This window comes from Phascolarctos cinereus, unplaced genomic scaffold (assembly GCF_003287225.1).
Source record: "Phascolarctos cinereus isolate Bilbo 61053 unplaced genomic scaffold, phaCin_HiC Scaffold_726;HRSCAF=1367, whole genome shotgun sequence".
NCBI lineage: Eukaryota > Metazoa > Chordata > Mammalia > Diprotodontia > Phascolarctidae > Phascolarctos > Phascolarctos cinereus.
Window position 1 is genome coordinate 194,308,367 of NW_027556098.1, and position 13,240 is coordinate 194,321,606.

Sequence of the window (13,240 nt, forward strand, 5' to 3'; positions counted from 1 at the left end):
AACACAAAGCAAAGAAAGAAGAATTTAAAAAATAATATATACATTGATGACACTATGTACCAAAAGTAACAATGCCAAAACCTTCTAAGTATTCAGACAGAAAAAAGGTAGGAAGGGGAAATGAAACAAATTGTTACTATTATCATTTTTTAAAAGTTTATTTTCCCTTTTACCAAAATTTAAATAGCTTGAATTTTAAAGTTATTGTTGGGAATTTATTCTCTACTGTGTTTGTTTTTCTTGAGATTGACAAAATAAGGTATTATACTTTCATTCTAATAAACCACCAGTAAAGAAAATAATAGTTTTAAGTTTTATTAATGATACATATTTTTAAAAATAGCATAAGCCCAGTGATAATTTTACAATTAAATTTCCACTCTAGCTCCTCTTACTCCACAAAGATGACAAGAACCATTTTTTTTGTTTGCATGTGAGAAGCAGATTACTTAAACTTTTCTTTCACTGGCCTCCTTGTTTCCTCACACAAGATACACATCTCCCGACTTCATTCATTTTCACTGGCTGTCCCTCATATCTGTAATGTCCTCCTTTATCTTCACCTCCTGCCTTCCTTGGCTTCCTTCAAGTATCAGTTAAAAATCTTACCTTCTGCAAGAAGCTCTTCCGATCTCCCTTAATGCTAATGCCTTAACTCTGAGATCACCTACAATTTATCGTGTATACACACCCCCACACCCACATACACACCCCCACCCCCACGCCCACACACACACACACACACACACATGTCTGCCTGAGGAGTCTTAGAGTACTTCAAGTACAATCACCTCATTTTACAAATGAAGAAACCAAAGCCCAGACAAGTTAATATGACTTGTCTAGGGTCACTGAGCTAATAAGTACCAGAGTCAGTATTTAAACTCAGATCTCCCTAATTCCAGCTGTGGTACTCTATATCAGTGGTGTCAAATTTAAAAAGAAATGGGGCCCACTAATGCACATATATGTTGCCCCTGTGGGGGCAAATGTAATGGTATCCATGTCTTATTGTACTTTTATTTATTTTGTTAAATATTTCCCAAGTACAGTTTAATCTGGTTCAGGTAGTACTTGCATTTGATATCTCTGTTCTACATGACTTTAACCACACTACGTTTCAATGAATCAGTCAACCTAATTCTATTTTAACAAAGTAGACCAAAGCAATGAAAACAACAAGTAAGTTGATCTTGGCCTCCTTTTAGTGAAAGTGAAGGAACCAAAAACTGGAGGGGCAGCAGAGTGTGGGTACCATGGGAAGGGTTGAAGGGGTGAACATACACCCAGCAAGCAAAAAGAAGAATTCAATAATAATTTCTCCCTACAATCACTGGGCTCACATTTTTTAAATGGATAATAATACTCTTCCTTTTAAGAGAAAAGAGCTAAAACTATCATATTTCCATTTTAAAATTTCCCTTTTCCAAGTCAACAAGTATTTATTAAAGTCTGCTATGTGCCTGGCACTGTGCTAACTGCTGGGGATTAAAAAATGGTAAAAAACAGTCCTTGTTCTCAAGGAGATGCCAGTCTAAAAAACCTGACATTTTAAGTGATACATGCAAACTACACACACACCAACACACATACACTGTACATACACACACCACTCACATACTTTATGTATAAGAAGGCTACATATATCTGCTATGCTGACTTTCTTTGGAGCATTATGTTTCCTCATTTAAGATACTAATTCTTCTCTTTGCAGTACAGAATCTTGTAATATACACAGGTTCCATTTTTCAGGGACCACGAGGACAGAGAGATTTTTTAAAGGGTGGTAAACTTGACTCAGCTTCATGCAAACATCAGAGGCCCAAGAAGACAAGGCACTTTGGCAGCCTAGTAAATACTGTATCATTTAAGGATCTTGAAAGAGAGAGAGAGTGGGCAGGGAGTTAATGGTGAAGGGGTAATAGATTTTCTCTATTTTCCTGTCAGCTAAAGATACATTTCCCAGTCCCCAATTAACAGATTCATTTTTTAAAAAAGGAAAACGACTCTGCAAGATTCTTTTTAACGTAAGCACTGTGAAAGAGGATTGTGATAGTACAAAATCCTTGTTGAATGTAACTGCCATTATTACAGACTACTTCTAAGTATTATAGTAGGCATAAGTGAAATATGAGAAATTTGACTCACTTGACCCAACTCAAAAAAATCTCGTTAGCTGCCATATCTGCATTATAATATACTGGACATAGTAACTAAAGCATTTCACATGAGACAAATCAATTCTTGCAGGTAACGAGTGGCAAGGAATTTGCAGCCTTCTGGGGAAATGTTCTCTACAATCTAGATAAGATATTCTTAGCCCTTTTTTTTTAATCAGCGAACCCTTCATCAGTCTGTTGAAGCCTGTGAAACCCTTCTCAGAACAATATTTTTAAAAGCATAAAATAAAACACATAGGATTTCAAAGGAAACCAAAGGTTAGTGAAAATAAAGATGTGACTTTTTTTTTTAATCATCCAAGTTCATGGACTCTCCCTGAAATCTAACCATGGTAATAGGAAGATGTCCATGGACATCAGGTAAAGAATCCCAGTCTAAATGGACAACTGGTCTTTTTCTTTACGTAACAACACAAACAAGAACCAATAATAGCAAAGTTGAACAAGAGATACTCTAATTTCCCCCCACAGCATAAGTAATGTAATCATGAATTTATTCCCAATATAACATAAAACAGGAACTTAATTCAACCAGGTGATAGCAATGAAAAATATTGTTTTTCTTACCTGATGTGGCCAATGAGTTCAATAAGCTTGTGACTAAAGAAATAAGCAGTCAGTTCAGAAACGTGACTCAGGACAGAGCAAACACCAAACAGAGTTGTCGTGCCATTGAGGTCTTCCAGATGCCAGTAGAGGAAGGTGAATACAAATCCATAGCCAAAACCCATAAACCATGCCACAAACAACACAGAGCCATACTGTACACTACAAAGCAGCTTAATCAGGTCCCAAAAACTGAACGCTTGTGACTGACTAGAGCTGGTTGGTGTGTTTTCAGAGGATTCGGTGGAATTGTTTCTCTCCACCTGAGGGATTTCCACCTCTTTTCCTTTGTTGTTATTGCTTTTGAAATGGCTGTAACGGAACCGGAACTGAGTAGCCACTATTAAAGCCATGGTCATCAGGACCCCAAAAACGATGAAGACTATCTGGTAGTTCCTGTATTCAGGGGGCTTACATCCTTGACCATCAATGACCACATCTATGTGAGTGTAATCGATACCTATACCCACTGAGAGCATGGCTAATCCCCAGCCCAGAGAACCCCACATGCGTTGTAATCCATATCGATCCCGGTGTTTTCCCAGATACTGTAGTGTGACTGTGTCCACAATGGTGACAGAGGATGCACTGAAAAACTCTCCTATGATGACGACCAACAGGATCACCAGAAATATCGCTTCCACCTCTTGCTGATCATAAACAAGAATACGCTGGTCCAACGGTGATACTTTGGTGGTGAGAGAAGGGGTGGCCGTCACTTTGGTGATATTCCCAGCTACAGCTGGAGTCATCGTGGTGCTTATGTTCTGGATTAAGACCATAGAACTGTTAGTACTTGGAGCTGTTGGAGACTGAACAGTAGATATAACTGCTGTGTCATCAGCTGGGGAAGGAGATACAAGTCCAGAGCTGGTTAATTCCTTTTCTAACATCATATCAGCAAGTGAATTCCTTTTCTTCAGAGTTTTTGGTGGTGTGGCATGGACTATGGTAAGGGGAGGCATGACTGAAGAATTCGGTGGAACTGTAGTTAAAAGATGGCTTCCGTTAGTTGGATGTACTGTAGGTGGGATCTTTGGTACACATCTCAAGGTAGCTGGTTTGACAAATCCTATGCCAAGATTGAATGAAACCCAACATAAAAGTGAAAAGAGGAGGACAATTTTACCCTTCCTAAAGCGGTCAGCAACTACACCCCAAAAGGGAGCACTGCAGAACTCGATGAAATATCTAATGCCCACTAGTAGTCCACTCTGACTGGGTGACATGCCCAGCTGTTTATAATACACAGGTAAAAGTGGATAAAGAGAGCCATATGCAGAGTAAAAGAAAAAATAAAAGACCTTTGAAATAAGAAGATCATTGTTTATTTTAACACAGTGTTTCTCAATCCAGTCTATTTCTTCTTCTGGGATAGTGGAAGTCTCTGTTGAGGAGGGGGTTTCATTTGCAGGTTGCTGGTCTGGTTCCCTGGAAATACCATTAAAAGGATCAGCAAGCACATACTTTCTCTTCTGCTCCTCTTCATCATCAGTCAAAATGGCAACTTTATCATCAGTCGCCATGGTATGCTATAAACATCAGAAAGTCACTAATTTTCAAAATTCTAGTTGATCTGTAAAGGAAAAAAAATATATTTAGAAATGACAGTTTTGATACTAAAACTAATTCTGCTTTACTAAGCTTACAGCCAACTGAGGAGTTTTATATCACATCCAATAAAGAGTACCTATGGGAGAAGAGATGTTTTATTAAGCGATTTGAATCATGTTCCTATGAGGCAAGAAAACACTGAAGCAATTAAAAAGTTTCAAAAAAGAAAATGCTCTAACCATAATTCAGTATTATTTTAGCAAATGATACTTTTCAACCTAAATTTTATAACTAATTAATCTCCAATCTTTTCACTAATTCCTATGAAAAATGCAGAATTTCTAGGGATTCATCTAACATACTAGATTCATAAAACATACGAGAGAAAATATAATTTTTTAAAAATCAGACTTCTGGTTGCCTCTCATTTATGAAAGCTGTTGTTTTTCATCCTTCATTCTCAGAGGACCAATGACATCATCAGAGTTATATCTTGACTTGCACAAATATATTTTGTTAAGATTCTGAAGGCCGATATTATAAAGAAAGATTAAGAGAGCTATCCATTCAGTTCCTAGTAAAGAATAAACATCACATGGCTTTCCAACAAATAAATAAAGCAAAAACCACAACTTAATTGGCAAGAGAAGCTGATTAAGTCATTCTATACTCATAACAAAGAAGTACTTATAAGGAAAAGCTGGTTCCACTGTTTGGATTATATAACACAACAATAATAACAACAATCATTTATACAGTGCTTTAAAGTCTGCAAAGCACTTAGCTTATATTATCTCATTTGAGCTTAAAGACAACTCGATGAAGCAGGTGCTGTTATTATCCCAATTTTACAGATCAGGAAACTGAGACTGAGAGGTTAAGTGATTGCTCTAGAGTCCCAGAATTAGCAAGTTATGAAGCAGGATCACACTTAGGTCTTCCTGATGCTGTTCAGAACTCTATCCTCTTCACTACCTAGCTGTCTACATATACAGCCCTCTTCTGGAGACAAAACATCCCATGGTACTTGCAATTAGGGATATTGTCAATACATCTCGCATTTGTAATAGTTCATTTTAAACACCATTATGTCACAGACTACATTTGTATTGGGAATCATCTTTTAGAGTCAAGATATTTCATTTTGATACTGGAATAGAAATACTAAAAAGGTCTTCTGAGAAGCTGAAACAATGGTGCCAGTTACCACCCGAGCTACCAGCCTTCCTCACTTTACTTACATGCATGACAGAATGGTCAAATCTGTTTACTATGTTCGTGGACCGATTTACAGCACTGAGAGGCTGTTAAGAGTGCTGTGACAAGCGCTGTACTTGCTGCCAGGATAGACCTGAATTCAAATCTGGCCTCAGACATGTACCAGCTCTGTCACCCTAGGTAAGTCACTTAACCTCCTTCAGGTTCAGTTTCCTCATCTATAAAATGGGAATATAGTGACCATCCCACAGAGTTGTTGTGAGGGTCAAATGAGAAAACACGTAAAGTGCTTTGCTAACCTTAAAATGCCATATAAATGTTTGTTATTATTATTAAGTTTAAATTAAAAAAATGACCAAGGTGGGAAGCATAGAAAGCTAGTAATTATTAATACTTTGCACTCCCAAAATAACTAACAGAAACAGCTACTGACATTTGTCAGAGACACACAATAATAAGTCTAAGATATTTCATACTCTACCCCTACCCCACTCCCAAATTTAGACAATAGCCCACGAGCTGCTTTATATCACTTAAAATTTTTTTCTTTTCTTTTTTTTTTTTTAGGCAATTGGGCTCAAGTGACTTGCCCAGGGTCACACAGCTGTAAGTGTCAAGTGTTTGGTCTCAGGCCGGATTTGACCTCAGGTCCTCCTGACTTCAGGGCCGGTGCTCTATCCACTGCACCACCCAGCTGCCCCTAAAATTTTTTTTCTTAACATTTGCTGGAATCTTGGTCACTACTCTTTTTATCCTAAAAATCTTTCCAAATAGAAGGGAGAGGTAGACAATTTTGTAAGGTCTAGATGACAGGTCATTTCTAATATGGAGGAATAGGCATTACACACATTCACACTGGCTAGTAGGAATGTATATATTTCTACCAGTTTTCCATTCATTTATAAACTATTATCACAAAAAAATTAAGCTAAAATTTTATACAGAGGATTTTAAAAACTGTATATAACATTTCACTTTTACCCAAAAGCAGGCAAGAGGTAATCTGAAAATGCCAGAATCTTACTGTTAAACAGAACTCATGTTGTAAAAACTAACCCTGCAAGATTTACTTGAATTTTCCTTCTTAACAACTGCCTTCACTTGTCTCAGCTAGGCTTGTGCAAAATGCCCCCAGTTCCATTTTGGCCTCAGGAAAGAACAAATAATCTCTTTTCTGCCTCAAAGATTACCCTTCTTACAGAACTGATTGCTGAGCTTCAACCTCTCCGCCTTTGGTTTTTTTTTTTAAATCACAGTTATATAAAACAGTATTTTAAAAATCAAAATTAGCTGCCAATATTTTTCTATCCTCATTAATTTAAACATTTTAAAATAAACATTTATGCTTTTTAAAAAACCTGTCACTTCCCAGTGATCCTCTGTTCCACCCTTGTGACAAAGAAGTGTAGTTTAGTGAAACAAACCAACAAATTGGCAGACACGGAGTGTCCCATTCTGCATCTGTAGTCCACCTCTCTGGCTGAAACAGAATTCTGTTTCAGTGTCTGGAGCCAAGACTGGTTATGGCAATCATTAGAGTTCTGATGTTTTTCATGAAGCTACTTGGTTACCACATAGCCATTATTACTCCCTTTTCAGTTAACTTACTCAGCTCTACATGCTCATACCCATCAACTTCTGAGTCTTAGGAGAAGGTAGAGGAATAGACACTACCTATCTCATAAGGACCCAAGCCAATAAGTAATTGGTGCTCAGATGCTAAAAGAAATGTATGCTGTGCCTCTAATTATCAAGTGGAGAACATGTCTTTCGACAGGATGTTGACTTGATCTTTGATAAAAATCATTTTTCCTGGCCAACTGCCTTTCTATCATATGAATTCATGTGATTCATCACAAGTTTCCTCCTGTCTTAGCAAAAACTGAAGTACAACATAATTTCAAATGTTTAGAATGAGCAAAATTGAGCTAAAATTCTGTCCTCAAATATTCAAGAATTACTCCTATCAGCTCACAAAGTCATTTTTTCTACTACTTACAATTAGGATTTTGATCTGACTGGCTACAAAGAGCCTTTGACTCAATACTTTCAAGTAATATTTAGGTCCCTGTCAAGAAGTCCCAAAACACTTGAGGAAATTAACAAAATTAATCAAAACTATTGAAACAGGCTCAAGAACAGAAATAAAATAAGACTCCTATAAAACACCAGATTAGTTTAGAAAAGGAAAAATACCAATGATGAAGAAAATAATAAAGTAACATGAAAAAAATTTCATACATAAACTATTTTTTCCAAATAAACCATCTGATTATTGGTATGAATCTGAATTTTACAATTTCTACTTTGCCCATCTTGTAGATAAAGTTTTCAAAGCACATGTCATGGTTATGGAAAAACATGAATTTTAATCACCTGAAGCACACTGGCTTCATTCAGTGCCTCGTCACTGTTTCATTGGTATAAGTTGGAAAAACTGGTTTAAAACATCTCTGTAGACTAATATAAGTGTATAATTTGTTTTGCAAGGCTGGAAGAAATGTCCATTTTAGAACCAACCAAACAAGAATATAATGTAATATCTGATGTTAATTGCCTAGAGCAGTGGTGTCAAATTCATATAGAAAAGGATCCCTGAGGTAACATATAGATTTAGAAAAACACAAATTAACATTATCTGTGTTGTATTGAATTTTTAAAAAAAAATTTTTTTTTTAGGCAATTGGGGTTAAGTGACTTGCCCAGCTAGTAAGTGTTAAGTGTTTCATCTGAGGCCAGATTTGAACTCAGGTCCTCCTGACTTCAGGCCTGGTGCTCTATCCACTGTACCACCTAGCTGCCCCATTATTTTGTTAAACATATCCCTGTTACATTTTAATATGGTTCACACCCCACTCTAGAGTTTTGCTGGTCTGGAGTTTGACACATCTATACTTACATACTACTTTTCCTAATATTTCTTTACTTCATTAAAAAATTTAAAATTCTCACTTATATTTTCTATAAAGATGTTAATCAACACCTTTCCACTAAGGTTCTCCTTAATTTGCTTCATCTCCATGCCATGATGAAGAAGCTGAAGGAGAACCTTGGTGCTTTGTAAACCTTAACACACTATGCAAATGTCATTTATTATCATTCTCACCAGCTACTGGATTATGTATTGTTTTGGCTCCTAGCTACTAGATAAGGAATGAATTTTTGGGGTCCCCAGGAATTCATGCAGATCATCTATCTACTGAGGCATATAAGACATCTATGTCAACAGAGGTAGTTTTCATTCTGACAAAATTACAAGTCAAAGTAACCATCAACAGCATCACAGAGAAAAAATAACACAGCCTCTTTTAGAACCTGTTTATATATACTACTAATCCCCACAATGAGTTGCATAAACAGCAGGTATATTCTGAATTATTAATGGTTGGCAATGAAATGTTTCCTGGAAAAATTGATAGCTTTCTTCATTATGCATTTAAATCAAAGTTGCCCTAACATTTCTTGTTTTCCCCCAAAGGCATGTAATGAAAAGCATTTGAAAATAGATTAAAAGAAAAATAAACTGTGTTATAATTGTTTAGTAATATTTTCCTTAGGCTACACTTGCAAATGTAATAATATCTTGTGCAAACCTAATTGCAACATATTTTTAAAAAACTATTTTTGACAAGTAGCGCTGAGAAACAACCATCTGGAAAAGAGAGCTTATCAGTACCTCCCTACTTATCGATGTAACCATGCTTCTGCCCTGGGATAAAAGACTAAGAAAAGTGCTTCCTGAACTCCTTGAAGTGGCTTAAAACAACTGTTCGCAAAATGTGGTCTATGAACCCTTAAGGGTCCCTGAGACCTTTTCAGGAATCCATGAGTTCAAAACTATTTTCATCATAACACTAAGGCGGTATTTGCCTCCTAAAATCCTTCTTTTTCCTTTTTCCCAGTTACCTATCGATATGAAGCCAGATTTTCTACATATACTTCAACCAAAACAACACATAGCAATAAAGTGAATGCAGAGCAGATATGAGAATCATCTAGCAGTCTTCGATTAAATCTGATACTAAAGTGATTTTCAAAAATACATAAAATAATGTCACTACTCTAATTTTTTTGTTTTGAAAACTATATTTTTCATAAAATATTAAAAATAAAAAGATGTTATTTGTCTTAACAGGTAATGTTTTTTAAATGAACAAATATTTTAAAATTTTATCAGTTTTAAATTTTAATATGATAAATATCAATAGATATAACTTCGATAGATAAAAGTTCTTTGAAGTCCTCAGTAATTTTTTTTTTAGGCAATTGGGATTAAGTGACTTGCTCAGGGTCAAACAGCTAGTAAGTGCCAAGAGTTTGGTCTGAGGCCAGATGTGAACTCAGTTCCTCCTGACTTGAGGGCCAGTGCTCTATCCACTGTGCCACCTAGCTTCCCCCGTCCTCAGGAATTTTTAAAAGTACAAAGGGCCCCTGGGATGAAAGAGTTTGAGAATCTGTGGTCTAGAAGACCTTAGGCCAACAGGTCTGACTATGTTACTCTCCTGCTCAAGTTTCAATGACTCCCTATTGCCTCTTGGGTAAAATACAAGCCCTACTGGGAACAGTATTTAAAGTTCTTCACAAGCTCCAGTCTACCTTTGCAGGCTGACTGCACAACACTGTCCTTTATATACACTTATGTTCTGGTCAAACTGGTCTACTTCACGACATTTCTTGCTGACCTCTGTGCTTCTGCATATTCTGTGCCCCCATGGACCTGGAATCCCCTCGCTCCTCACCTCTGCCTCAGAGAATCTCTAGTTTCATTCAAGGCTCAGTACAAATTTCACTTCCTACAACATGCCTATCCTACACAATTCCTCCAATCATTAGTTGCCCTTCCTCACTGTAATCACCTCATATTTATTTGGCATATATTATAGATCTGCTTTGTCTGTGTGTACATGTTGTTCCCATCCAATAGACTGTAAGCTTCTTGAAGGTATCGACTAGATGATGACACCTAATACAGTGCCTGGCACACACTAGGCACTTAATAGATGCTTGAATTGTGAATGAATAAACCCTATGGTAATTTTTTTCAGCTTATGAGAGCAAAGCATAATTATTAGTAATCCTACCCTTTCTTATAAAATGCAGACATAAATTAAAACTCCTCCACAAGTCTTTGCAGATGTTACCTTGAGTTCATTCCCTGCTGCCTTCTCAGACATTCATTTTCAAGTCCCAGTAACAGCCATGCCAGCTGACATTTATAAAGCTCTTGAAGTTTACAAAGTGCTTTGCACACATTATCTCATTGGAGCTTTTCGACAACCCTTTGAGATAGGTACTACAATTATTTATCCCCATGTTATTCATGAAGAAACTGAGGCTTAGAGAGATAAACTGACTTGCTCCAGGTCACACAGCATATATGAAGAGGTGAGATTTGAATCCCAGCTCTCCTCATCCATAAGACCAGCATTCTTTCCACTACCACCACACTACCTCTCAGGAAGCAACAGAACTTTCCAAAATAAAGCATTCTTCAAGGCCACAGATCTTAATGCTGTCGGTTCTAATAGATTTTCTGGCAGTAATGACAGCTTTAGTGGCTGTCAGGCAGGGAGCCAATGTAACAAAAAAGAAGGATGAGGTTGGAATTATACCAGATACTCATACTGCAAGAGGGATAAGGCACATACTGATCTGGGTACAAGTTGTCTCCCACTAGAAGGGCATGTGGAGAATATATCGCAGAATCTTCAGTCTTCCTTCTAGGTCATTTTGACATGGCTCCTTCAGGGCTGGTGCTAAGCCAAATTTTCAAATAGGCCCAGCAAGTTTCCCTATGGGTGAGAACATACAACCACAGAAGCTCAGGGTACTCACACTGCCTACTTAATGTTTCTCACTTCAGCAATAAAAGTCCAAATTCACAGTCCCCCCGCCTCCCAAACTACTGGTGGTTTCTGAGGCTGTCACCAAAACTCTGCTCATCAAGATGCATTATGATGACTAGTTAATCTAACAAACACATTCCTGCTAAGGAACTAATAGATTAATATTTCAGGTAACTTTTTCATTATAATTCTGGGATCCTTCCAGATCCCATCATAACCTAAGGGCAGGACTTTCTGTCTCTAAGATAGACCACTGAGCACTTGGGAACAGGCAGACCTTTAGGTACCTTTCATGATACTCTACTAGGGGCTAAGGCTAAGAGGGCCTAGGACCATTCAGAATCAAACCAAGCATTCCTTCAGTGCCCATAATGGGCAAGGCATGGTATGAAATATAGATTATATATTACAAAATGATATGGGAAGAGAATTTCATAATAGCTGACATTTATAGAGCCCTTTATAGTCTGAAAAGCAATTTACATAAATTATCTCATCAATCCTCACAACAACCCAGAGAGCACTAACGACATTATCCCCATTTTGTAGAATGTTTCCAATTTTTACAGATGAGAAACATGAAGTTTCAAGGGTTAGGTGATTTTCCTGGGGTTACACATCTAATGATGGCCAGTTCCAGACCTCTCCTGAATTTAAGCCCAATACTCTTTCCAGGACAGCATGCTGCTACTGTAAAAAGATCTACTGCAGTTCATACTGCCCTCTGCCCTGAGTTCCACTGAGCCCTCTGGAATATCTGAATTTTAACAAATTTCCCTTTACCCTAAGTCATTACACATTCTTTCCATAATCTTCATATACTAGAAATTTCATGCCTAGCAATTCATCCCAAAATCCAGGTGCTCTTCTTCTCATGTCCCATGAAACTCTAGGCCAGGGGGGGAAATAAGCATAATTTTCACTCCTGCCCCCCACTTCTAGGCTGTCCCTTTATCACTTTCAGTCAGCAATTTCTCTTCCACAGAGGTTCACTCCATCCATTTTTATCACCCAACTCTTAGTAAACTGTCACCCTGACAATATTCTCCTTCCTTCTCAATAGAGTTCAGATTTATCCTTTATCTCAAGTCAAGTCAGGTCAACAAGCATTTAAAAAGTGCCTATTAGCACTGTACTAAGCATTAGGGTACAAAGTAAAGCAAAAACAGCTTCTCAATGAGTTCACAATCTAAAACAGATAACATGGAAATAACTATATACAAATGAGATATATACAGGATAGATTATTCCTGCCTTCATACCTGAGGAATTCAATTTACATGTCAATGTTCCATCTTACATCCTAGCCTTCTAGTTCATCAACCTCCAACTTTATTTTGGAAAGTTCTGCTGTTTACTGAAAGATAGTGTGGGGTAGGGGTAGCTGGGTAGTATAGCGGACAGAGCACCAGATCTGGAGTCAGGAAAACATGAGTTCAAATCTGAGTTCAGACACTTACTAGCTGCGTGACCCTGGGCATGTCACTTAACCTTGTTTACCTCAGTTTCCTCATCTGTAAAATGAGCTAGAGAAGGAAATGGCAACCACTCCAGTATTTCTGCCAAGAAAATCCCATATGGGTTCCCAAAGAGTCAGACATGGCTGAAACAAATCAACGGCAACAAAAACAGTTAAGACTGCCTGGGCAAACTGTCTAATCTCTCTGGCTCTCAGTTTCTTTATCCATAAAATAAGGTTTTTTTCTTCTATAAAATGAGGAGGTTGGATGAGATGAACTCAAAAGTACCTTCCCGCTTTAAATATATGATCCAATGATTCTATACTTCAAAATCCCACTTCTTCATCATGCCCCTATTCTGTGACAAAGGGGTGGC

The 13,240-nt window shown here is 37.3% G+C and overlaps 1 protein-coding gene across 2 annotated transcripts in view; it reads right to left on the bottom strand.

Annotated features, from left to right (window-relative positions):
* Positions 1-13,240, bottom strand: part of MFSD6 (major facilitator superfamily domain containing 6) — a 93,824-nt gene that overhangs the window by 63,880 nt on the left and 16,704 nt on the right. For both annotated transcript variants that reach the window (XM_020993594.2, XM_020993595.2), the window contains exon 2: positions 2,748-4,362. In XM_020993594.2, coding sequence (XP_020849253.1) covers positions 2,748-4,312 — 1,565 coding nt within the window. In that variant the 5' untranslated portion in view covers positions 4,313-4,362. The remainder of the gene's footprint in view (positions 1-2,747; positions 4,363-13,240) is intronic.